Source organism: Dermacentor andersoni, chromosome 1, assembly GCF_023375885.2.
Source record: "Dermacentor andersoni chromosome 1, qqDerAnde1_hic_scaffold, whole genome shotgun sequence".
Taxonomy (NCBI): domain Eukaryota; kingdom Metazoa; phylum Arthropoda; class Arachnida; order Ixodida; family Ixodidae; genus Dermacentor; species Dermacentor andersoni.
In genome coordinates this window covers 208,029,482-208,056,345 of record NC_092814.1, presented here as the reverse complement: position 1 = coordinate 208,056,345, position 26,864 = coordinate 208,029,482, and the positions used below count along the sequence as shown (strand labels likewise).

Sequence of the window (26,864 nt, the reverse complement as noted above, 5' to 3'; positions counted from 1 at the left end):
ACTATGTATATACACAGAGGGTGTACCAGCTATCATGCGCCAAATTTGAGAATAAAGCGAAGCCTTGTATGTGGATGAAACCAAGCACTTTCCTGATGAAGCGTCCAGTGCTTTTCGTGTTCTTCCTAATTTGATTAATTCTAATGCCTAAGGAACCAACGTTTCAATTGTTAATTTTAGTAACGTCATTTTAGCACAAGGCGTAGAACACATTCGGTAACACAAACTTTAATTGTCTCCGGCCCGCTACCTTTTGCGCGGCTCGTTTTGGGAACGGAGAAGTTCTCGTCGGCAACCAATGCCCAGATTTTGATCAGGTTAGCTGAATTTTAGAGGGAAGGTTAAAATATAATAGTTCAAAAAAGGGGATTTTAAATTTATGCCATACCTCTTATACTTCCTGAAAATTCCAATATTTCGAAAAAACTCAAGTATTAAGTCTGCAACTCTGTAACTCAGCAACAAAAAAAAAATGTCACAATTATATAATCTTCACCTAATAATACATCCAAAGCGGAAACACTTGATGCATTATACACCGTCATCAAATATACCAATAACTTGTAAGTATAGGACTCTTGCAAAGCCCTCAAACATTGTAACAATTTCACGTAATATGTTAATTCGTTAAAACAAGTTTGTCCGCTTGAGATGCTCTAGCAGGTGCATTTTACAGAACTGCGCATTTGGTGCAGAGTTGAGGATTTGTAAGCTTTGTACCTATACTTTTTTCAATGCACCGATGTTCTGCAATTTTTGTATAAACTTCGAAGAACCAAATTAAAATTCTGTTTCCTGCAGTCACCAGAATTTAAGTTTCTCTATGAAATGCAACAAATGTCCCTCAGACTGGTACAGTGGTTGTCCCATCAAAACATTTCTCTGTTCAACAGGTATTTGAATTGGGAAATCACAGCTGGCCCCGAGCAAAAGCTTCCTCTTAAGAGAAGGTTCGTGAAATAAAAAAAAAAAAAAGGTTACAGGGCTTCCCGCCGGCTCGCCGCAGCCGTAGGGCTCTCAAACACGCTGCACAGAAACTAAGTGCACTCCACGCCTAAAACAGCGGTTCCATCGCTTTGACAGGACGTCTATCTTGGCATGGCCGCAAAATTCTTGCTGGCGACAAGCCGCGCATCTGAGCGCCCGGCAGTCTGTGACAGCGGTAAGCAGACTGCCAAAGTCAGGTTGTGAAGGATCGCATGCGTGCGCAATGGATTTTCCGCGTAAGGCCGACACAAACATGTCTTGGCATAAATGTAGCAGTCGCCTCGATGAAATTGAACAGGTCATACTGTATGACCGAAATGGTTCATTACACAGGTGGAATTAGTCCGTTCGCCGTGCGTTGAAGAACTGCACTGCGGCTGCGTTAAAAACAACTGCCCCCCCCCCCCCCCCCCCCAAAAGAAAAGAGAGAGAAAACAAAAGAGTGAAGGTGACATTATGCGAAGGAAAAAAATAAGATGCTGTTCTTTTGAACACTGTAATGCTGAGAACTGTAATATGTTCAACTTTCGAATACTGAATTTGCACTGTAATGTTGAGAGGTCAAGGGGCGAAGGTTGCGTTTGTTGTTTCTCAGTCAACTTAATGCAAGCGAAAAAATACCTATTAATGACAAAGCAGCTGTTATATAGTACGACCTAGTGCGCTGTCTCAACTTGTAGAAGTGGTTGACTCTCTGTGTTAGAGGACTTCACCGAAATTTAGAAGAACCCTGAACTGCCTGAACTGCGTTGCAATATTCGTTAAAGGATATTTTTACGCGACTTCCGTCAAATTACGCTGCGAGGAACATTATAGTCGGAGTCGCGTGCCAACAGAATGAACAGAAGCATCGCCTTACTTGTTATCTGCCTCGACCGCGATACGCGTCGTTTCTGCGGGTGGTCTCGTACTCGTAGAAACGGAACGCGCACTCGCAGCTCTTACGGGGCAGAACTTATGCGATTGATCACGGCCTCCAACCGATCACTCTTCAGGAATCATGACTGGCGATTTCTTTTCACGTTGACGTTTAAGCACAAAATGGTGAAAACCCTGAAGGCAGCAGACCTTGTTTGAATCACTCGCGAAAAGATCCCGGATAAAAGAATGAAATGAAGGGAGGCTGTTTGAAGAGAGAAAAATTTAAAGAGAATCGGATCGCGTGAAAAGCGTCCGACGCGTCTGGATTACAGTGATCCGGTGACACTGAGCTCAACTACCGCGTTCTGCACGGTGAGCTATATCGATTGGGCTAACCGGCCGCCGCCGACACGAAGCTTCGCCAAAGGAAAGGGCTGGAGTACTGGTGCTGACCCTGACAGGCGCGTGGCGTCGCCTGCTGACCCTTAAGGCCCCCTCCCCCGCCGACCTTGCCTCGCCACCCACGACCGGCGGCCGCCGCGCCGCGCCGCCGGCGCCCATTGTTTCCGGCTGGCTCCGTTTCCCTCCTCGTTCCATGTCCATTCACACGACCGCGGTGCCGGCACGGGCGATACGCCGTTCTCTCAGCACTGGGTGTGTGGGCCACCCGGAACTTTCTCAGGCCTGTCGGCGTCATTAGCGCTTTCGGAGAGCACGGGCGCCGAAATGCTCATTACGAGCAGCGGCGCTCCACACCAGGCCGTGCGCTGCGCATCTCCCGGGGCCGCCGAGAGATGTGCTGCTGCCCGATGAGCGCGCGCTGTCACCGCGCGGTGATGTACGCGCAGGAGGAAACGAGGGAATAAATTGGCGGCGTTGAAGGGGGAGAAACACGTGTCCTCTGATGAGACGAAGGCGGAGGGGAACGTCCACTCTCGTATTTAACGTCCAGCGCAGAACCAGACTGTGGCACCGCGCGGCAAATGGACGAAACGCAAAATGCAACCGCAGCCTCGGAAATGGGCAGACTTGTGTTTCAAATGAACGCGTTCGCTGCACTGTAAAGGACTTCGCCTGTCCCACTGGCGGCCACGGCGAAGCGATGAAAGCTGTGACGTGCACGCGTGGCCGCACGCCCGGCGCACGAATCGCGCCCGTTTATGCCTGTAGACCAGGGTACGTGCTTCGGGCATGTGCCTCGTCGCTCAGGGCCCGTGTCCGCGAGAAGGTTCTTACGCTAAATCTGGTCGTAAGGTTCCAGCCAATCATGATGTTGGACATATTATTAGCGAAGGCCGCCGGCACTTGTGACCGAAAAGCTTCGTGAATTCGGCCGCAGTTTTGGACAGGCCATCAGTCTAGATATTTCGGCTTGTTTGTGTAACATTTTGAAGTTTTTCTTATAGCGCAAAAGAAAAAAAAAAGCACGAGGACGCAGAAGAGAAAAACAGACACACACAGGTTGCTGGAAGTTAGCGCCTGTATGTGTCTGTTTTTCTCTTCTTTGGAGAGGCGCAAGATTCCGAACTATACAAATCACGAGTGTCTGCCTATAATTTACGAAGGGAATGACGGTTCTCGACAAAAAGCACCCGGTCACCGAATCGTGCGCGCGTTCTCCGTTTCGGAGTCCCGCCGACGGAGACCCACATTCGTGTTTTCCTCGTTTCGTTGGAAACTTAAGCCCCGCCTGGATATTATTTTCTTTTTCTTTTTTTTTGCTCGCGCGGTGCGTTTTTGTTCAGTCGTCCTGAACATCAGATGACCTGGAACGCCGTGCAGAGCGCCTTCTGCGTTCAACACTCGCAAAGTGTGGGAAAAAGGCTCGCCACTGAATTGAAGATATCGGAAGCTGCGCCACGCTGGTTGGGTCTCTACGTCGCCTTTAATTATGACTTTACTTCCTCTGCCTAATTAGCTACTGACTTCTTGCGTTTGTTATTAATGTCATTGCTGACTGTGGTGATGTGAAAAAAAAATCTTGGTACAGGCACTGATGTTACGTGTGTATAACAAATGCTCCTGTGATCTTGAGTAGTGTACTTCTGCAAAACATTATCCATGAACTGATAAATTAAAAATATATTGTGGGATTTTTTCGTACCAAAACCACGATTTGATTATGAGGCATGCCGTAGTGGTGGACTCGGGAAACTTGGACCACCTGGGGTTCCTTAACGTGCACCTAAATCTAAGTACACGGGTGTTTTCAACTCCATAGAAATGCGGCCGCCGTGGCCGGGATTCGATCCCGCGACCTCGTACTTAGCGGCCCAACACCATAGCCACAAGCAACTACGGCGGGTCACTGATAATCTCACATCAACTAGGGTTTGATGGTATCATAAGCCGAGATAATCGTGTTTTAGGGGTTTCGTAAGCTTTATTATTGCATTTATTGCAACTTCCCTTTTCAGAGTGCACGCACTGTGTAAAAACAAGGTGGCTACGAGGCAGGACACCCATACGTTGAATTAAGTAGCTGTCAGTAGAGCTTATATTGCCGTTGGCCATGCGTCGTGCCAGCGATTGTGCTTGCCGCAACTTCACATTTGCCCATCAGTGTTTACAATTTTTGCACACTCAAGTTGTTGATATGTGTGTGCGTTTTCTTGCACTTTCTTTCCTATGGATATTTTTTTTATACGAGCTTTTCTGTGGCTGTTCACAATATAGGTTATCCGTCTTTCTAGGGGATATGAGAAATAGCTGTTGAGCATTACGTGTCATGGCTCTTGTGTAGGTTATTTTTCATAAAGAGAAATTGTTACATAGTCATATTGTGCCATTGCCTTCGCGATACCTCATGTGCATTGAAGGTGCGGGTGTGTGAACAAACTCGGAATTCTGGAAAGAAGTACACGAGTAGCAAATAGTTAACAACAGTAAAGGGGCATGAATTGAACCAGTAGAATATGTAGAAAGAAATGAGGAATGTGGATATTGAAAAACCTTTTGCCTGTTTTGATTGCGAGGACAAATGTATTTCTGTTTAATTTCTCGTCGTATACTTACGGCTAAATCTTGACTGTAACAAGTGCTAATATAGTTTTCATGCGGTTTTCTCTCTTATACATTCTGATTGTACTTTTCTGCAGTGATGTTTCAATGTTGCATAAATACCGAACATAATTGCCCGAGCATTTCTTTCTTCCTTGCTATGCTTGTATATCATTTTCATTTTGTTTGGTCCAGAAATTACGATGTAAAAAATATATACTTTTTAATTTTCCTTACTTTAAAAAGAATTTCTTGCTTTTAGCCAAATTCGCTGAACAACAATAGTATCGTCATGGAGGGTTCATTCATTCATTCATTCATTCGCTGATCGCAGCCAAGGTGAGCTTCGAGAAGCTGACCAATCTAGACTTCGCGGGCAGCGCGTACTACACGATCCGCAACCTGTCGCTCTACGAGTGCCAAGGCTGGTGCCGCGACGAGAAGGAGTGCGTCGCGGCCGCCTTCAGTTTCGTGCTCAACCCGCTGGCGCCTCAACAGGAGACCACCTGCCTGCTGCAGAACAGCACGCAGGCGCGCAAGCCCACCGCCAGGCCACAGCGGGCCGTCAACCTCTACTACCTCGTCAAGAACCACATACGCTCCGGTCAGTCACATTGCGCGCCCAGCAAGTAAAACCATTGTAGTGCGCAGAAGTCACGTTATAATGGGCGTAGAAGCGAGCGGCCCTCGCCCGCGCCAGCAGCTTGGGTTCACGGGGGGGTTCTCTGGTTCGCGTGCGCAGAGAAAATCTGCGACCGGCTATGGTCGTTCGAGCGGTTCCCGAACAAGATGGTGCGCGGCCACGACACGGCGGTGCTCTTCACGGCAAGCAAGGACTCGTGCCTGGCGGCCTGCCTCAACGAGGACCGCTTCGTGTGCCGCTCGGCCGAGTTCAACTATGTAACCCTGCAGTGCCACCTGAGCGACGTGGACCGGCGGTACGCGGGCGTCCAGGAGAAGTACGGGGACGCCATCGGCGTCGACTACTTCGAGAACGCCTGCCTCGAAGGTTGTCCCCATTCTGTCCAACCTGTTATTCCCTCGGTAGCCTTGCAGCTACTTGCCATTGCGCTACAGCTGACGGGCTTGTTGCACGTCTCATACGTTCATGCGCGCAAGCTTTTTCCAGTAAGAACTACAGGTGCGCAACGCTTCTCTGTAGCTGGACGACCCCGTTTTGGCTTGACCAGCTTTGTCAATAACCGCGAATAAAACTGAGCAAATATCAAAAAGCACACGTGGCAGAGCGTTACTGTATGATCCTATTGAAACGGCTGTAGTATAAGCCATAACCACAGAAGGAGAGCAGTGTTTTGGAAATGCGCGGGACGCGTGTTTGCTGCTTTCCTCAACAGTTGCTTTGCTGGCTGTTCTTGCAATAACAAACTAAACTTAAAGAAAAGAAAGAATAAGAAATGAGATGTGAAAACTGGTTCCCTGGTCCGCCTCCGCCCCCAAAGCGGTATCGACCAGAACGCGTGCGGCTGCGCCGCAGTGATCTATAGATGTGCGGCAAAGCCCGCTGCACCTAACTTGAAAGAATGGGTGTAGAAAGGCGAGATGTCGGAAATTGATCCATAAATTATCTTTATTTGTAGCATAGATGAAAATGATAGCTTATTTATCTTATACGGAGTGTTTCTGTGGAGTCGTTAAGCAATTTTTAAAAATCTCTATGGCAGATAGCACAATTCTAGTCCGTAAGATGGCCCCTTCGAAGAGGCGGACATTACTTGCACGAGAAATGCAAATGTCTAATAGACTAATAAAATTTCACGTAACGAATTACGTTACGGCGCACACTGCAATTTACAAATTGTAGCCCGTGAGCCTGCAAGGCACATCCACTTGAAAATAAATCTGGGGATGACATCATTTTCAATATATGCGCCATCAAACTTGCGGTAAAAGTACATAGTCGTTCCGCATGCTTTTTTAAGAAAACGCCATTTGATGCATTGAAACACATAAGTAACTGGCGTACCAATTTATTCTTCGCAAAGTTCTGGAAATAATGTATCGAAGCTGGTGTAATCCTGAGAATTCGTTCCAAGTAGATCCGCCTTGTAAACTCCCCTGCCGTAGCTTGTAAATTACAATGTGCGCAGCAATGTTGTTAGTTAAATCTTAATTCGTACATTTTATTCAGTTATGCATTTCGTTTTTACGTGCAAATAGCGTCCGCCTGTTTAAGCAATCGAGCTCAACGATTAGATTTGTGCTATCTGCCACAGGAGATTATTAAACATTGGTTGGAATCTTCGCAGAAATACCCGGTAGATTGGATAATCCTGTTAAGAAATAGCAATGTAAGCAAGAAACCACTGCGCACCGCGCTTTCAATTCTAATTTTTAAAGGTAAAGCTTGTTATTGCTGCAGTAGACTTGCATTGAAGCTTGCTGCTGCGTCGATTAGTACGAAAAATTCCCATTTTATTATAAAACATGGATATTTTTACAAGTTTTGATGTTATTGAGGTTACTTTCAAATGACGTGCCTTGCCTCTAACTTAATTCGCATTAAAAGAAGCGTTGTGTACACTTCAGCAGAACTTCTTCCTTATGAGATATATCTGTCTTTGCTTAAAAGGGCCCCTCACCAAGCCCCATGGAAAATTTTGATTATACGCTAGCAGTTGTTGCGTGTCCTATAGGGAGCGTTCTTTTGCAAAAACTTTTTAAATCGGCTCGTTAATAGCCGAGATAGAAATATTTCAGAGTCGCGAACCCATGATTTAAGGAGGCGAGATTCACCGCAAATATAGACGCTCTCTGCTCTTGTCCCGTCTAGTCTCCGCAAGCAAAATTCCTTCCCTGCGTTCTTCAATATCGGAACTCGAGGATCACATGACGCATTAGCATTACATCACGGGCCCCGCCTTCATTTTTTTTTCTTCTCACTTTTTTTTTTTTTTGTGGCGCGGCTCACTTCCGCTGACGGCGTCGCGTGCGGGCTGTTGCGATTGTCTCGTTTCGCGCAGCACATGATTTCGCGCGCTGTGCACGAGGACACCTGACTAGCGGTATAAGTCTGTGCTACACGAATACTGAGGCAAACACAAGCGGATCACAGAGCATGATCCCGCGCTGGAAAACGTTAGAAAATGACTTAGTTTCGGTGTCTGCGCGCACGACTGCACGACGTGGGAACAAGCAGACGAAACGGAAGTACATCTTTCTTGCTGCGGTGCGAAGTAAAACAAAAACATGCAGACATTCGGTTTGTGTGTTTTAATATTTCTCTAAGCTTTAATTCGCCTATTCTAGAAACATATTACGCAAATAACAGATGTTGGCTTGAATAATTCTCAAAGTCACGTGTCACCACGAGCGACGTCAAAGCGCGAACGCGTGTACGTAAATAGTTGCGGACTTTTTCTTCCACATCCCAATTGTTTTGCTTGTGATGGGATGGGCAAGAGGGCGTGTATCATTTTCTTTTTGTTTAGTATATCAACACTGCCTATATCTGGATCATATTCTCCTTCATCCTCTTGTTACAAAAGTGAAGAACTGAGGTTGAACAGAGCGAATAAAGCAAGAACATGAAGAAACAAATACCACAGAAAAGCGCTGAATATGAACCTACTAGGCCTCATCACGATCTTACTAATGCAAAAGTGAAGCTTTCTTTAGGTCAGTTTCGATGTTCGCGGTTTGCTTTCAGCTGGTTGAGATAATCAAATCTAAGTATACGCTAAGGATGCTCTCGTATGCACTATATTACCAGGCATGACTAGTCGATCGAGTATCCTAGCCTACAGCTCTTTCTTTTTTTTTGTGTTCTCTTAGGCAGCCCTCTTACTTGCACACTTCGACGAAATTAAATGCCAGCTTCTGGATAGGGTGGCTAGCGTAGCTTTTCACCTGATGTACTGTGTCCTCTTTTGCGTCTTGCCTGAAACAGCGAGTGCCGTCTGTTCGGGGATGAGGACGTACGACTTCGCTCAAGTAGGAGTGTCGCAAGACGTGGTGACGCACTATGTGGATCTCAACTTCTATCCGGATAAAGAACTACTGGTGAGTAGCCTCGTGCTAGCGATTTCGAACTTCAAATAGGATAGGCTATCGGTGCCCGATAATACCACGTTTAGCGCTAAAAGAGTTGTGCAGCACTTCTCGATTTCGCTGTCCTGGATATTTCGGCACCAACCCATCTACCTCCGCTCTCTATTTCGACAAGAATATTACCTACACACTAATTCAGTCAATGTACAGCATGTGCAGCGGTTGCTAGTCGGTGCCAGTCATGAGTCACCGTGCTTGTTTTTTTTTTCTACACAGCGTATTGTGACCTCATGGGGAAGACGATATATAATAAAGCTGTGAGACGCAGCAGAGGGAGAATAGGAGTTTGCAGGGCCTCGTTACGTGGGTTTCACATAGCGTCGATAATTTTGGACAAAGAAGAGCAGCGCTGTTAGCACGCGGTCATGACGATATGTGTCGAACGCTGTGTACTGTGCGTTTCAAGCGACCCAGTGTGCCTTACCCCCCTAAAAGAAAGGGAAAGAAAGAAGACGCACCGTTTATTGCCGACGCCGGCACCCTTCTTCTGCTCCGATTGAAATAAATTTACGTGTATTAATGGCGATTGCCATTTTTAGCCTACTTCAGCCACCTTGCGTCAATCTATCTATCTATACCCTCTTTACGCCTCTCTTCAATAAAAAAAAAATTATTTCTTCTGTGCTGGACGCATTCGAACCCGCGTCACACGGCAGCCCGACGCTCTCGACAGAGAGAGGGAGAGAGAGGAAGGTCATAAGGGAAAGGCAGGGAGGTTAACCAGGCTGAGCCCGGTAGGCTACCCTGCACTGGGGAAAGGGGATTTTCGATCCGACGCTCTAGCGATGCGCCCCGAATGCCAGCCGGCCTAACGGTATCAATTCTTAGCGGTAGCAAGCTCTGGCACGCCACCGGTGCAATCTCAGCGGAGTACTTCGCACGCCCGCAGCCAGACGACGCAGCATGTCCACAGAGGGAAGCGCGAGAGAGGAGCCCGGTTGCAGTGCACGGCCCACACGTGACGCGTCTTGGCGGTGGTAATACGCTGCGTCACTACACTGCTTGAATGCTAATCGCATTAACGCCGACAATCAGCGTGAGATGAGTTCTGCGGAAGCTTCGTTTTCTGTTTTGCTTTTTTTTGCGACGTGCCAATATTCCACGCACTGTTTTTTTTTTGACTAAACAAATATAGCAATAGAATATCGCTAAAGAGTAAGGTGCGCGTTCTCAAGGCCGGACATAATTATTTCATTATCCACGACTGGCAAACGTGTAGGTTGTCTGCCATCGGTTTTGGTGAACAAAGCAAAGAGGTGACAGGCCACTCGTGGCGTCTACTTTCACTTCTACTTGTTTTGAACATGGATGTCCTCCTAGATATTGCTCGATCCTGTTTCATAATTTCTGAGCTGTACGTACCCAATGATCGTGTTTTTCCTCCTGAAATTGTTTTAATGAGAATACACAAAAATAGAGAGAAATTATTCAACCTTTCTATATGACGACTTGAATTCGGCGTTCACCTGGCGCCAGTGACTTCACCTTGACCTCATTATTCAGGTTAAAGTAAGGTCCTCAACCACAAACGTATTTATTTGTTTTTCTCGCGCGTAAACCTATGTAACGATGTTCTGGTACTTGTGTTAAATGTGTATCAATATCATGATGCTATAGCGAGTTGACTATAACGCTTCATTGCACTTGTTGAGAGGAAGGTTTGAACGGAAAAACAGGTTATGGCTTGGGTAAGCTGCACCTATACCTAAACTATACACGATACCTGTCAGAAGTTAAGGCAAGATATGTACCTGCTATATACACGCGGCTGAAGCAGTACCTGCTGCAGTCCAGCCTGAAATATTGCAGCGCGCACCTAATTTTTCTTTTGAAAAGATTCATTCCCGAGTGGGTGGAGTGGGTAGCTCCGGCAGCTGGTATCAGGCGTAGATGAGCGAGAACACTAGAAACGGGTTCGACTCGCTAAAAGATTGGTGAAAGCCGCGTGTGTGAGGGCGATGCGCAAGCTTAACAGAAGTAGCAGCCACCGCCTGGGTTAGCAAAGGTGTAAGCTCTGCAAGCTCGAGGCGACAGAGACCGAAAAACCTTATAGCATCGTAGCAAAACAAAATAAATTGAACAGAGCGGCGGTTGCAAATGGCAACGTGCCTCACTTTTGAATGCGGCTGGACGATAAGCAGGAAACGACACTTGTTATACCATTATGCCTTGTGTGCTTCGACTCGACGGGAACACTACATCGAGTTGGTGCGGTATGGCGCAGTAGAATGAAATTAATAAGTGACATGAGTGACATATTCCTCTAGACCGAGCACAATTCCCGCAAAAGCTTCGCAGAAGCATTGGGACGGGAATTTTGCGCCATGTGCTTCAGTGATGTGTCACTATCTTATATCCGATAGGGGTCTGGCTTTCTCAGTGTTTATTTTTGGTGGAATCGGGCAAACGCTTTTCGGGGTTTACTTATATTCGAAACTTCGGTGCTTAATAAACTTTAGTTATCTTTGACATCTCAATTATCTGAAATTCTGGCTTGTAGTTTTTAGAATCTTTGAAAGCTATAAAAGCAAATATCAAGGACAAGAAAGGTAAGAATGGTAACAGTAACTTTTATTAGGCTGACATATTTTCAATCGGGCACATGCTTCTGTACATTCCAACTCGAACACCTTCAACACGAGCCCTAAAATACAGGGTGGCATGCACTACAGCTTAGCTGCAGCTAGGCGGTCGTACATAGCGAGGCTTCGCAGGCCCTTAACCAGGGAGTGTTCTGCATGTAGGATACGGAATCGGGACATAACAGTTTCATCAGCTGAAGTCATTCAACTTTGTGACGGCTTCTATCAACATACCTTTCTAATGCCATGTTGTGCTTCTGGAGCACTTGAGCGTATATCGTCAAAGGCCTGCTACCAAAAACGCAACGATCTTCTCACGTTACCGGCACTTTTCCTATTCTGGCGTTAATTGAATAGGGGATCGCACCTCCTTTCATTATATTTCACCATAGGTGTAATAATTTCTTAATTCTGTTTTTTTTTTACCCACACTACTCAGCGTTGTGGCCGGAAACTTGCTTCGAAAGCAACATTCTTTTTCGGCGCCATCATTTATATTCCAAAAACAGTGGATGAGATTAATTGTTTTTTCACCATCTTGATTCCATAGACCAATGCGTTTAAGTAAAGAAAGAAACAACAACAATAATAATAAAACAGCAGGCAAAATTTATTGCCGAATATTCTCGCAATATATTTTTTTCAGCCTTAACCCTGAACATGCTACATTAGTGATGATTATCCCCCTTGTGGTTCATACAGTGCTGCTCAAGCGGATTAATAGCCCGATTGCAGCCGCTCAAAGTCCTGCCTGTAGACCGTGGAAGGACACGCACTGCAATGCCTCATGCAGTACAAATAGACGAATACTTGTGAACTTGTAGAGAACATTATAGAGAAACGAAGGCAGCACTAAACACGGGGGTAGACAGATCGATCGATAGATAGATAGATAGATAGATAGATAGATAGATAGATAGATAGATAGATAGATAGATAGATAGATAGATATATAGATAGATAGATAGATAGATAGATAATGCTCTGCGCTGCAAATAAAGGAAGCCCGCGAACACAGCTCGCATCACAGCCCAGTGTTGTCCGACGGTGACTCATCGGCGCCGTGTCCGCGCATCGCAGAACGCGAGTGCGAGCTTAACCGAGCGAGCGGGCACGCGTGCTTCCGTATCGGACGCCTCGGAGAGGGACAACGGACGATCTTGACCGTCAGGGGCGGCTGGACAAGAACGCTTCTTTTTTAGCCACTGACGCGGCGTTTCACACCGCTTCAGTTCACCGCACACCTCTTTCGGCGGCGGAGTACCACGCACAAAAGACGGCTGGGGGCAGCCGCGTCCGGCGCAACCGATCAACACCAGCCGGAAGGCGTTTAGGTCGAGAGAGAGCGGGAAATAACGGTGCACGGCCCGTGGGCAGCGCGCGAACACTCCGAGCTATTCGGTGGCCGCCGTCCCACCGCTTCGACGCCAGTTGAGCGTGTCAAGAAGCAGCCTCTTCCCCAGCGCGGCGCCGTCCCCGCCTCACGTTGTAATCGCTGCAACTCCCACTCACCCGCGTGGCGGGTTCCGTCGCTTCGCACTCTCGCGAACGGCGGCACTTTCTTCTCCCGAGATAAAACGTGGATCGATCCTTCGGGCTTTTCTTGAACGAAGCAATCCGCGTGTCTAGACAGGTGTACTGTCGGTGAGAACAACGGCAAAAGCCGCTGCTAGCTGCCCGAATCCGAGCATTGTCATGTACGACGTTGTACCGAGCAGTAGGATAACGATCTAAACGTGGACCTTTATCCCTTGCTTAAAGACGTGGGAATGGTCTTCGCCCAGAGCAAATTATTGCCGACGCAGAAAAACAGTGCTGGGTTCTTTGAAACAGACACCACAATACCTCTAAATAAAAAAGAAAGGGAGAAAGAGGTCGAACAAAACAAGGAACTGTAACGTACGGCTAATCAGAGCCAGGTTTTTGGTTGCCAACTTTCTCATCTGTTATCGCTGATGTCCGCTACAATGACAATTGCTTTCTCATGTTAAGATGGAGCGCAACCAAATTATAGAGGTCAGAACTGAACTGTCGAGCATAGAAGAGCTCTACTTTGGCACTTAGAGCTGTGAATTCGAGTCCTTAATGTCGACACTGAGGCAAGCTGAGCGCCTAGCGACGCTCGTTTGTGCACTTTAAATTGTTGCAAACGTGCTTATCATTGCTCCATGTTCTGTAAGTTAATGTGAATGCAGAAATTCTGTTCTATTCATCGCGCAGAGAGGCCAATAACTGCCGAACTCAAAGGGGTCCCATTTACGTCGTTGTTATTTTTCTGTTTGTAACTGGCAATAACATGTTATGTGGGCAGCAGCACCTCGATAACACAGCTTTGAAGTAAATCTCAGAATGTAGAAGGCAATGATATGAAGTGCCGGGACATTTTCCTTCTTTCTTTCTTTCTTTCTTTCTTTCTTTCTTTCTTTCTTTCTTTCTTTCTTTCTTTCCTTTTGTCTGTCTGCCTGAGCCTCCGAAAGCGTGCATGACACTAATGTGGCGGCTCTGTTATGCACGGTTGGTGGCGTATTTGGGACCCTGCCTAGTGCGTCCCGGGGAGCACTACACCGGCTGCTCTTGCAAGGAAATTTATTCAATCACCACGTTCTCAACTGACTGTTTGAATAAAACGTCTTATCACTCCTACTATTGTAGTGGTAGCCTTCATTTCCATTTCACATGCATTCAAGAGTGGTCTGAATACCGACTGATTGATCGATTATATGGGGTTTAATGTCTCAAAGCAATACTGGAGCTATGAGAGACACCGCATTGGAAGGCTCCATATTAGTTTGGCTACCTGGCGTTCTTTAACGTGCAGCTAAGTTTACGTACGCGAGCGTTTATGCATTACACCTCCATGGAAATGCTGCCGCCGTGGCCGACAACCGAGCCCACGACCTCGTGCTCAGCAGCAAAATGATATAGTCACCGCGCCAGCGTGGCGGCTCTCAAAAAAGAAGCAGTGCATGATGCACAACCTTTCGTATAATTCGCGTCGGCAGATAATTTTTTTTCCATGAGCAGAAATCAAATTACCGAAAGGCTGTCGCCAATACAATTCGTTCACTGGAAGTGGGAAAGCATTGCTGTTATTATTTCCTTCCAGCTCCGAATGATCTTCAGTCCACAAAGAACAACGCTTTGCGCCACTTTCGTCAGACTTGACAACTGCCCTCTTACTTTGGATAGTAAAATCCTCAAATCCTGGTCCCAGGCGACGTGAGCTTGAGTTACCCTAAAAACACTGGTGCGTTTTTTTTCAACATCTGGACTGCGTCAAATGCTGTGACCGCTGTCAGTATGAGCGTTGTCAGGATGACCATTGTCAGAATGAGCATTAATCGTTTTTGTCTGAACGTAACGTTTTCTTCGTTTCTTTTATCCTTATCTTTATTTTAAACATCTTATCTTACCCCCAGTGCAGAGTACCTAACCACATAATTCCTCTGGATTACCCCTCTGTATTTCATCTCTTACTTTCTGTCTGTGCACCATCCGAAGAGCTAATACATCTCTCACGCGAACTTCACTTTTCGGCTCTCTCAAGATACGCAGAGGTTCTTGCAGCGCTTAGGCCTACTTAGCTAAAATCCATGGGGGAGAGGTTCATCTGTTAGTTGGATACCCGCTGGGGTGGCGCAGTGGCTATGGCGTTGCGCTAATAAGCCGGAGGGCGCGGGATCGAATCCCGGCCGCAGCGGCCGTATTTCGATGGGGGTGAAATGCAAGAACGCCCGCGTGTACCGTGCATAGAGTACACCTTAAGAGCCCCGTCAAAATTAATTCGGTATCCTTCACTACGGCATGCCTCATAATCAAATAATGGTTTTTGGCATGTAAAACTTTAGAATATAATACATTTCTCATTATTCTATTAATGAGGTTGAGAGGCGACAATAACAGCATGTTTGCTCTTTCCGCGATGCGCCAACAGTTCCCGGAGATTACTGCGTGCCAACATCAAGAAAGCGCGCTGCCCTGAGCGGTGAGCCTAAAATGAACAGCTTGCTTTCCCACCGTGAGACTGCTTGATATCGCTGTTATCCCGTGCACGAAGGCGCGTTGTCACATGGTGCCCTTGGAATTTCGCGGGCTTTCTGGCTATCTCTCTTCGCAAGAAAAATACGCACCCGATGTGTACTGGAAGATGTATATTCGCCGCTGAATGCACACACACAAAAGGAATGCACATTGACGGCAGCATTTTGCTGTTGTGTACATTGCCGGAAAAATCTTATTTTGACCGATCTGCTACAGCTATTTAATTAACCTCATGACAATTAGAACAGCAATTAAAAAGCTAGCCAGTTACCTTTATTTAGCTAATAGGATATCAGGGGCTAAAAACTACTGGTGGTTTCTGAACAAGAATTCCTTGGTCTTGTTCACGTAGAATAATAAGTCGTCTTTCTTTTTTTTTCTTTATATATATGGACATCCCTGTATATTGCCAAGAAAGCAGTGTAACCTGTCATATCATATACATACATAAGCTGTCTGGCGACGCTGGTTTTACCAGTACTGGGTTTATCGAATGGCGTAAAATGTTTGCAATGCCACCTGAAAAATTTATCAGCCCCAATGACCACATAGCTCCGCCAAAAGTATTTATGTTCAGTCCGGGCGTGAGTGCTATAAGACCTTGCGCGTCTTCGCCGGCAACACACGCGTTCCAATGACTGGTGTCGCACAGGTGAACAGCAAGTCGGAGTGCCTGCGCGCCTGCACGGTGGACAACGACTTCGTGTGCCGCTCGGTGCTGTACAAGCCGAGCCAGGACGGCGCCATGCAGGGCTCGTGCTCCGTTTTCCACGTCGACCATCTCATGCTGCCCGACGGGTCGGCCACGTTCGCGGGCTCCAGCCCACCGTTGCCGCTGCTGGACACTGGCGAGACCAAGGGCATCTACTTGGAGTCACGCTGCACCAGTGAGTGTCCCGCTATGGTGCACGCTGCTGCACCATGAGTCGACTCCCCCTAATTCGGCTTTTCGCTTAATTCGAACACTGAAAGGTCCCAGCAAGCAACCGTACATTGTTGTCGAACAAAGACTCGTTTAATTCTAACTCGAAATCATGCCGCTTCGGTTAACTTGATCCCTACAGACTCGCAATGGTGGCGCCTCCTCAAGCGCGCACCGGTTACTGTAAGCTTGGAAACACGATAAATTCAGCACACGATGCTACTACTTCCCTAGGCGTGAAGGTCGTTTGTACACATTAATTTTTATCTTTTAGTGGCCGAAGCTCCTTCCGCCAGCGATGCAATCCGTTCACGCTTGTATTGTGTCGAGTCACGCTGCGCCAGTGTTTAAACATGTCGGCGCTCTTCGCTTCACGCTGGTTGCGCCACGCTTCCATAGCAAGAAACCAAATGTCATGACAGAGTACTTCAAGCGAAAAAAAGAAAGAATTTGTTCATTTTGCTGTCATTTGTTAAGTTGTCCTTTCGGATAATTGGACCAAATCTTGCGGTTCTGCAATGGTCAAATAAACGGGACTGTACAAATGTCACAGCGTCAGCACGGCGCAGATGCGTACATCTTATAGGCACGCGCTATCGACGCCATTTTTTGCAATCGTAACGCGCCATGGTACCGGTAACCGGTAACCGCATGCAATCAGTAACCGCATACAACAAGCTCATATTCGGCCGAGAAATCGTGCAGCATGGATATCGCACAGCGTGACATGGACTCGCGGACACCGTCGAACACGAGGCTGAAAAAGCGTTGCAAATAATTTCCACGTTGCTGTTGTTTGAGCGTGGCCCCCTCAACGACAGATAGGGCCGCCTCGTGTTCGCCGCGGCTCGGTCGGAAGTTTCTCTTCGGCTGATTCTTTCAGGTCACGTAACACATCAGCTAATTTAAACTTTGTTCCAATACAAACAAACAAACAAACAAACAAACAAACAAGCAAACGAACAAACAAACAAACAAACAAATTGTACTTGAGCACTGGAACATCGTGACTCAGCAAAATACCGCTTGAATGCTGTGCTACGCAATCTTTGGAGCGCTCCAAGCGTGCTCTGAAATGACTACTCGAGGATGCTATTAGTCTTTAGGGCTCTAGATGACACGGTTGCTATTGGCTTAAGGATCGCGTGTACCGCATATTATCTGTGACCTTAAACTTCAGCCTGAAGAGGAAGCTTTAGCTCGGGCCCAACTCCGACGCGACCTATTCAAATACATGCAAAACGCTTTTCTGAGATATCCCCTGGACTGATTTTAATGAAATTTATTGCATTCGAGAGAGAAATTTAAATTCTAGTGACTGCTGGAAGCGGAATTTCGACTAATGCCTGAATTTTATAAGAAGAATTTTCAAAGATTTGAAAGTACGAAAAAAAATAGAAGCACGATGTTTACGAACTAATAGCTCTGCATCAAAAACAGGTATCATGGTTCCGTAAACGGCATCTATTAGACCGTTTAAATCGAACAAATTTGATATATCAATTTATATCCTACATGCTTTTCTAACGTTCTTTACAAGGGTTCTGCAAAAGCTGTATTTCCATATTATTGATTTTTTTTAGATTCATGTGTAACATATCACTTTTGTGCGCTTTAGATTTACTATCAGTGCAATTGAGAGAATTATGATATCGTTTTTCCTTGCTGAGTTAGAGAGTTTTAAACTTGATAGATTCGTGTTCTGAGAATTTTCGAGCTGAGATAAAAAAATTTGAAACAAACAGTCACTAGATTTTCAGTTTCTTATTTAAATGCAACAAACCTCGTCAAATTTGGTGCAGTGGTTGCCGAGAAAAACGAGTTCTCCTTTTACATGTATTTAGATAGGAGCGCCCTAGCTGAAGCTGCCTCTTAAATAGCTTAGTATGGAACTTTATGGAAGCTAGAACTAGAGAAAACAGAAATACATTAGAAAAATGAAAAAATAATTCCTAAGCTTTTGTGCAGCTTGCCTCAGGAACTTGACTTTGTTCCAGAAGTACAGAGCCGTTGTTGATTTGTTTATAAATTCCGCATAGAGGATGTCATGCAAGAACAAGCCGGTGGTATAGACGTTAGCCTTGAGAGGACGCCAGTAATAATATATATTTATGGATGGTCTTGGGTAGGATACCCTTATAAAAGCTTTGCTTGCAACGCCAAGAGCTCACATGCCTCTGCTCACAACATGTGGCCTTTCCGAACGAATAGAGAGCAAATAAATCAATAAATAAAACGAAAAGAACGTCCATAGTGCACAGTCTCGTTTTCTCCTTCGTTTCTTGCCATCTTTTCTTTGCTATGCCGGACGTGAAGCTCGAGTTTGTAGCTGGAGCACCTCAAAACGCGGCACACTGCAATCAAATGCATTAGGAAGAGAATGGCTGGGCTGCTCTCTCCTTGAGTGAAGCCACGTGTCTGTACGTTTAGTACTTGCTGCTCACACCTAGTCCTACGGAGCACGAGCAGTTAATCGTTGGGCGCTGATGCGATTAAGAAGGACGACAGGACATCACATAAATAATCCGACTTGTCCACTTGCCACTCTGGATCCTCGCAATGGCGCATTACTATGATCGCATTACTATTGCACGAACGCAGCTTTGTGACTTTAGTGCAGGTGTTGTAGAGAAACTTGACCGCAAACAATGTTTAAAGCATGCCTTACGTGACCGCGGGTGCTCGCTGTGCCTGTCGTCGTTGCCCTGAAATTGCTGAGACGATGTGTCGGCTCTCTTCGCCAACTGCAGCAGCACGTGAAGTCAACGTAACACGCGTGACAGAAATAAAGTGTTGCTTCTTCCCTATACAGCTTTTTTAGCAAAGTGCTCTTTGCGCGATGTGTTGATTCAAAGTACGGCTGTTCGCGCATTCTTTGCGAATTAAATGTTGCGCTCCAGGGTTGCCTTTATTAAGAGAGACGTTACCGAAAACACACAGAGACAATAACGTGCCATACAACGCAAGTACTATATGGAACGTTGTTTCATGATACATACATTAACTTCATCAACTTCGACTCATATAGTGAGCATATTGGACATTGCGACGCTGGAAAGGCAAGGGTCTGAGTTAGTCATGTTGTTGCAATATTGTATTTGGTTTTGTGAAGTTGACTTTCTATACGGTAGTCGCAATGTGAGGGCGGTAAAAAAACCAAATAAATAAAAGAATATCGTGAATGCAAGAAGCTCTCGTTAGCGTTAAAAGGAAATGGCCCCATAAGGTGGTTAGAACAAATTATGAGCTCACCATTATGACATGCCTAATAGCCAGAGGTGTTCGCTGGCCCAGCGGAAGACTGGCCGTGACAATTTCTGTCACGATTACTCTCTTGCCTAGTAATTGATGCCAACATAACTGTATCATTACTGTCGCGCGGAGGCTACCAGTCAGACTAATCCCAGTGGTTCGCCGAAGCCTCGTCACATGTGGGTGAAGTGCACACAAATAACGCAAAGAAAAGCAAAAGAATGAACGCCCGTCAAAGGGCCTTTATGGCGCATTCAAGCGTGCTAGGCGTCCCCGGGCGGGGACAATCGCTGCGTGTAAGGTCGGTGCTGACCCGGCCGGCGTACTAGAACAAGCGGCGGTGGCGGCAGGGCACTGCTACCCCGTTCACGTGCTGGTCAAGTGGCCGCCACCGCGGCTGCTGCTTTATGTGCGTGCAGCCTGGCGCCGCCGCATGCGCGTTGGCTGACGCGATGCATGTCTCCCCTTCGCGTGTCGCTCGCAGACAGCACGAGGCAGTACACGGCCAAGCCGGGCACGCTCAAGAGTCCGCCAAGCGAAACGAGGACGTCCACCAAGTCGCCCGTCTTCGCCGACTCGCCTGACCCTTCGTGCGACGCGTACGGGGTGTGCTACGACGGTGAGCCTGTGTCTTCGTCCCGCAATTAGGCGGCTCCCTTTGGACGACCTTGTCCGTAGTCGTGCTTAAGAGGCTGGTGTAAAGAACGCCGGGCCTGCACAAACACGAGGCGCTCTCTTCGACCGCGTAGCAGCGGTCGGTTTTACAGCTCAATCAAAGTTTGGCTGGAGAAGAATAAATGTAAATTCTCCTTAAGAGCATGGGTAGGATAGTGCCGTCTTACTACGCGCGATAATCATGTGTGTTATCAGTTTTGCGCACGACGAGTGCAGTTCCTTGTGTCATGTCCAGGAATATTGGACATTGCCCCTGCGGCCATCTCTTGAACTTCACCGCAGTGCACCAGCGTAACTCAATGGACAGAATTTTCAAGAACACATATTTAAAAATATCGGCTGACGTTCAGCAAATTTCAATTAAAAACGAGAGGGTACTCCCTTCTAATAACATACGCATTTAGGACGCTTACATTGTTGTTTGCTTCGAGTGGGATGAAAAAGTAGATTGCGTGGTTGATTTGAAGTGAGAGAAAAAGATCAAAAGCAAGGAAAGCTAAGGCAGGGAGGTCAACCAGACGAGCCTCCGGTTTGCTGCCCTACACTTGGGATAAGAGAAAGGAGAAATGGAAAGAGAAAAAGAGTGAGAGAGTGAGCACTGCATGCACGCGGCTGGATTCATAGGGGGGAGTCTATACGGTCACTCAGGCCGGTGCACTTCAAGAACTGCACTACTAGCTGCATGAATGGCGTCTTGCCCCAGCGAAGAATGTGGCCACGGTCCCAGTGTTTCTTTACTCAAAAAATGGTGCGGAGCCCAGGTGATATAAAGTTGTTTGGAGAGAGAGGCGTCGGACGTTGTAGCGAAGAACACGTGGATTCCGATTTGCTCTGTTAGTGTTCTGACATTTTGTAATAGACTCTTGACAGTGCTTTGTGTTTTGAGTAATATTGCTGTTGTCGTTGTTGATGCTGTTGTTTTTCATGCCTAATGATTTTGGGATAGCTGGCCCTACTTGTACCCAAACTTCTCCCCTTTTTTCTCACATTTCACCAAGAAGGTACACAACATGTGTTGAATGAAAAGAGAGAGAGAGGGAGGTAAATATAAGAGAGGAAAGGCAGGGAGGTCAACCAGACGAGCGTCCGGTTTGCTACCCTACTCTGGGGATACGAGAGAGGGGAGACGGAAAGAGAGAGAGAGAGCACAGTTTCGCGCACATATGAAGGTTCGCACCGAGTCTACACACGGCTGCCTCTGTCCTCTCAGTAGCTTTCCGAACTTCTTGTGGCCCTTCTGAATTTAGATCAGCTGATAAAGAAGTTGGCATCTGACAAAAGTGGAAATAAGGGGGAAATTGTTATGAAGTCGAAAACAAAACAAACCGCGTACAGAGTTTATTCAGCTATGTGTAAAAATATGGCTTATGGTGCATTTGATGTTAGATAGACTGACAGTTATTCCTGAATATTTATTAGCAGTCATCTTCTGCAAGAATACAAGCTTTGCCGATGTTGTAAAAAGTAAATATATGTAAAAATACCATATCACTCATTAATTTCATCACTCACTAATTTTATGCCATTCTGGTGGTATTAAAGCACATGACGTAGTATACATGATTGGAGGGCACAGTGAACTTCATTTAAGGAAGTTTTGAACGAAATGGACGACGGGCTACGGCATCGTCCTCTTCAAGTTGTCGCACAATGCAAGTTGCGCACTTTGCCGGTTAAAATTTTACAATCCTTCATTTTTTCGTGATAACTACGAAGCTTGAATTTCTTTTCTAGATCACAAATGTCAAGAAAATTCGTGACCAAGGCTATTTAACTTCTTTTCATCCATAAAATAACCTTTCGCTTTCATTGCAACTATACGAATATTTGCAAAGATATATGCAAACACAAAAAGTAAATGATCGCGAGTCAAGGGTGATCCTGACGTATTCGTCGCATTACAACAGTAATCTTACTCAGTTCATTCTATCACAGAAAGCACTTCGTTGCATCTAGTCCACTTTTGTGATTCACGTATGCGGTACCGCTGTTACAAAAGTCTACAGTTGTGTGCATATTCAAACGTAGATAAACTTGAAACGGGTCCTCCTGACATAATGCTGAAATCACAGCCTTGAATTTGAATTGAACTGTTTTACGTGCCGAAACCATGATTTGACTATGAGGCACGTTGTAGTGGGGGAGTCCGGATTAATTTTTACCACGAGGGGACATTTAACACAACACCGTAGCCACTAAGCCACCGCGGCGGTTGAAATCACTCCACTCTCAGGACAGCAACACACGACGGAAGACGCTGCAGCCAGGCCAGGTACAACCGCTTCGCGTCGTACATAGAGACTCAACAAAACCGCTGCTGTTCTCGGCAGCACGAACGCACGTGTAGAGGCAGTCGAGCCACCGCATAGGGAGTGTTCCGTCTTGATTATGCGTAATCACGTCGGTCGGCTCGCGTCCGGCAAGCCGCAGGATCTGGCAGGAAACGCGCCCGCGTACACGTCGGACCTTCTCTGGGAGACTTCGCGTGCCGCCGCATCGCGAGCAGGGGCCACCGGGGACGCCGTGCCCCGATCAGCAAAGCGCGCCGACCGGAACAGTAGCCAGCGGCGGCCCCGAGCGCACGGTCGGCGAAAGAAAGAGTACCGTTCGATTGCTTTGTCGCTGTCCAGCGCCCGGCGCCGCGGACAATGCGCCGCCCGACTGTGTGTGCGCGCCAGCGTAGCGGGGCGGCCGGTTGCGTAGCAAACCTCTGCGAACGCCGGCCGACCATCCATCACAGCGCTCGGAACGAGAGCGGCTGCATACGGAAGCAGTCGACAAAGGCCAGACGTTTACGCGCTTGACCGACATCGCATTGGAGGGCAGTGGCGCGGCGCGGCCGCTTCCAGAGAAGGTCCAGGAAACCGCCGCGCATCCGAGACGCTGCTCGCCATTCTCGAGGCGCGAGTTGTATGGTCGCCCCCCGCCGGAGAAAGGTGAAACCCGCCGACCCTAACGTCCATTGTTCGGCGCCGCTGAGTGCTAGTCTTCCGCCTGGATCCTCCTACACTTCAAACGCTCGAGTGTACCTAGTTCCTTCCCACATCTCGCTCCTCCGCTCTTTAATTTTTTAGATTTCTTTAAATTTTTTTTTTATTTAGAATGCGTCCAGACTTCTTAGAGTACAGGGAGGTGAAGTTATGAACCCGAGCAACTGATGCCTCAAAGGTATTCCTAGAGCCGATACACCGCGTGGCTCGAATCGTAATATACGACCGTGACCAATCGGGCAGGGGCGGCCAATTTCTTTCCCCCCGGAACCGAAGGTCACAGAAATCTCCCAGCGCGTTTAGAGTAGTTTTTTAAGTGGCTTGGAAGAAGGAAGGTTCCCTATTTTTTTTAGGAAGATAGCGGAAGTGATCATAGAAGGAATATCATTGTGCTCGCCCTTATCAAGAGCAAGAAGAGGAAAGAAGACCGTGTCCCAGGCTTTAAACGTTTATGGTATACAAGAGAGAGAGAGAGAGAGAGAGAGGTCATAAGGGAAAGGCAGGGAGGTTAACCAGGCTGAGCGCGGTAGCTTACCCTCCACTGGGGAAGCGGGAAAGGGGATTGAAAGAGGAGACGGAAGAAAGAAGGTCGCAATCTCCACTGTTACGCAGACGAGCGTATACACCACTGAATCACTCACAGGCGATCATACAGGCATAAACGCACCAGCGCCTTTGTGGCCCATTAAAACAGTTGTCTGTTCGCCCAAAATGAGCTGCGGCCTCATTTCGACCCCAGCAGAGTGATAAATTGCTCTTGGCTTTGGGTGCATGTTAGAACAGCCCCAGGTGGTCGAAATTAAATCGTAGACGAAATTGAACTGCCTGTAGCCGTTAACTGTCTGTGTCACGAAGGCAAATGCAATCTATGATGCTTGTCGATGGAAGAATGGTGGTGAAAGGTGTATGGCATAGAGAAGTACTTCACATATATGATTATAATTAAGGCTTCTATATAGTCACCCCTGACGAAGACAAGCCCCCTTGTCGAAACGTTGGTTTCGGCGACATTGTTTGTTCGACCACTGTTAATCACTTCTACAACTCTTGTGTCACAGTGACACTTACAATTTCTGGGATAACATAGACTGCCCTGCGAGGACAAGAAGCACGACAGCAACTTCAAAACATTTCTAGTAGGTGATGGCAAGTCGGCGTGGTTCCTCAGGAATGAAAACGCAGCCGCTTAGTTCCGCTGCTAAAACAAGGAATGTCACCGCTGCAACTGGCAATCATATCGACTTATAGCACTCGACAGCTGTATAAATCATGGAACCAATGATCCCCATGCGTCTAGATTGGTACCTCGGACAATACAGCGAAGTTACCCAGTTCATCGAATGACAACGCCATCGATCTAGTGTCCTCTATAGACCAGCAAAAAATCTGGGTAGCGACTGTCAGTGGCGATTTTCTTCGACGTGAAGGCGGCTAGGACAACATTTCCCATGAAGCCATTCTAGGCGTGCTTACTACAGTTGAACTGGGAAGACGAGCATTTCGATGCATCCGAAGCTACTTTACACGAAGACACTTGTTTGTGCTTACTAAAGGTGGCCCGACCACCGACCACTACACATATCGTGGCGCCCCTTAAGTCAGTGTTTTAAGCCATATTCTTTTCAGCCTCGCGTATCTCGGGCTGGACGAATCGCTACCGGAAACAGTCAGTGTCTCGATATACGCCGATGACATCTGCGTCGGGGATTCGGCAGTGACGCACCTGCAGATTCGTGCAACGCTATAGGAGACAGCAACGCAGACATCTGGCTATCTTCGCAAGCAAGACTATAACGCTCTCGATGAAAATATGCGCGTTAGTCACTTTCATGCGAAAAGTGACAACTTGTTATTCTGTATGTATGAATGGCCAGCCTAACTCCTACAAGAGTACTTATCAGCTTTTAGGTGTTATTGTTGACCGATACTTCTCCTGGAGTCCTCATGTAGCGCACTTGAGAATAAACTCATATCTATTGTCCCCTGCAGTCTTCAAGTTCATCGCTGGTAAAACATGGACACCATCAGCGGGCTCCATGCTACTGCTATGTTGAGCGCTTTTAATTGAATTTTTGCGCTATAGTTCTTCCGTGCTCTCCAAAATCTGCAAGTCAGACCTCTGAGCGCTTTAGAGCATGCAAGCACAGGCACTCCGTGTTTTCCTCAGCCTTCCGCGGAGCACTTCTACAGCCGGAACTGTTATAATGGATCGAGGCCATTTGATCATGACTTACATTACCACCGATACGCTGAGGGCGCATATTTGACATATTTTACGGATGTAATCGAAACCTCTTGCTTGTCTGGCCAGAACGGCGACTACAGGCGTCATTATTCACCGTTGCCAGCACTCATCGTGACTCCCTTCCTTCGGGCTTCACGCCCTAAGCACGTCCATCGTCAGCGTTGCGGTGTCAACAAGAACGACCTGAAGTGTACCTTTCCATCCCAGGGATACGAAAGAAGGCAAACGTGCATATCTTTGCCTAGAGGCAAGCAACTCAGGATTATTTGCATGCTTTATACTTTGACAGAGTCCACATATACACGGATGGTTCTTCTACTGAGACCGATTCTACCGGCGCAGTGGTTATCCCGCTAAGATCCATCAGCATTAACTGCAGGATTTCTTACGTCACAGCATCGGCATGTTCGGAGCTTATTGCCCACCAAGGCACTATCTGCTATAGCAACCACAAATCGACTAATTGGTGGGCAATATTCTGCGATTCAAAGGCGTCCCTACCGTGTCATTTGTGAGTTATTTGTCGCGGGTCCTGTGAACAACTCGTGCCGGAGATGCGAGAAATGTACGACCACATGATCGCGAAAGGACAAAACCTCGTATTTCTGTGGTAGCCATGTCATTTCACTATCTCCGCCAACCAACTCACCAGCGAAGTTGCTAGAAAAGCACATGAAGGAACAAACCTGGTCTCCATACATTTATCCAAGACTGAAGCAGCCCACCACCTAAGCAAGTAAGCGCATAATTTAACATTGCGTAAGTGACACACACCTGAGTTTAGTCCCCATAGGCTGAATTCACTCGACCTTTCTATGGAACTGCGCTTGTTGCCTTGTCTTCGTCGAAGTGAAGGAAGTATGGGGTCGATTACGCCTGAGCGTTGTATTCACAAATGCATACTCAATATTGACTGGAATGACCGATAACGCCGAATGTGAAGACTGTACGTGGCTGTGAAGAAACTGTAGAATATCATTTGTGCTAGTTCCTGTTTTCTGAAAATGAAAGGCTTGCCTTTTGCACCGCTCTAAACGAGCTAGACGGAAGCCCTTTCTTCTTGGACCGGATCCTGGGACCATGATCTCACACATCACTGCTACAAAAAGACACAAAAGTGCCGATACGATTTCTTAAGGCACCCGGACTGGGCGGCCGTCTGCGTTATAGCGTTGATTAATTTTCAATGTATCGGCAACACCAACACTGGACTTTTTCTCCTTCTCTTAATCCTTCCCACC

General features: G+C 46.9%; 1 protein-coding gene across 2 annotated transcripts in view; it reads left to right on the top strand.

The window, feature by feature from the left end:
* Positions 1 to 26,864, top strand: part of tyn (trynity) — a 94,433-nt gene that overhangs the window by 48,568 nt on the left and 19,001 nt on the right. For both annotated transcript variants that reach the window (XM_055062997.1, XM_055062998.2), the window contains 5 exons: positions 5,183 to 5,452; positions 5,591 to 5,857; positions 8,756 to 8,868; positions 16,192 to 16,426; positions 20,198 to 20,332. In XM_055062997.1, the coding sequence (XP_054918972.1) occupies positions 5,183 to 5,452; positions 5,591 to 5,857; positions 8,756 to 8,868; positions 16,192 to 16,426; positions 20,198 to 20,332 (1,020 nt within the window). The remainder of the gene's footprint in view (positions 1 to 5,182; positions 5,453 to 5,590; positions 5,858 to 8,755; positions 8,869 to 16,191; positions 16,427 to 20,197; positions 20,333 to 26,864) is intronic.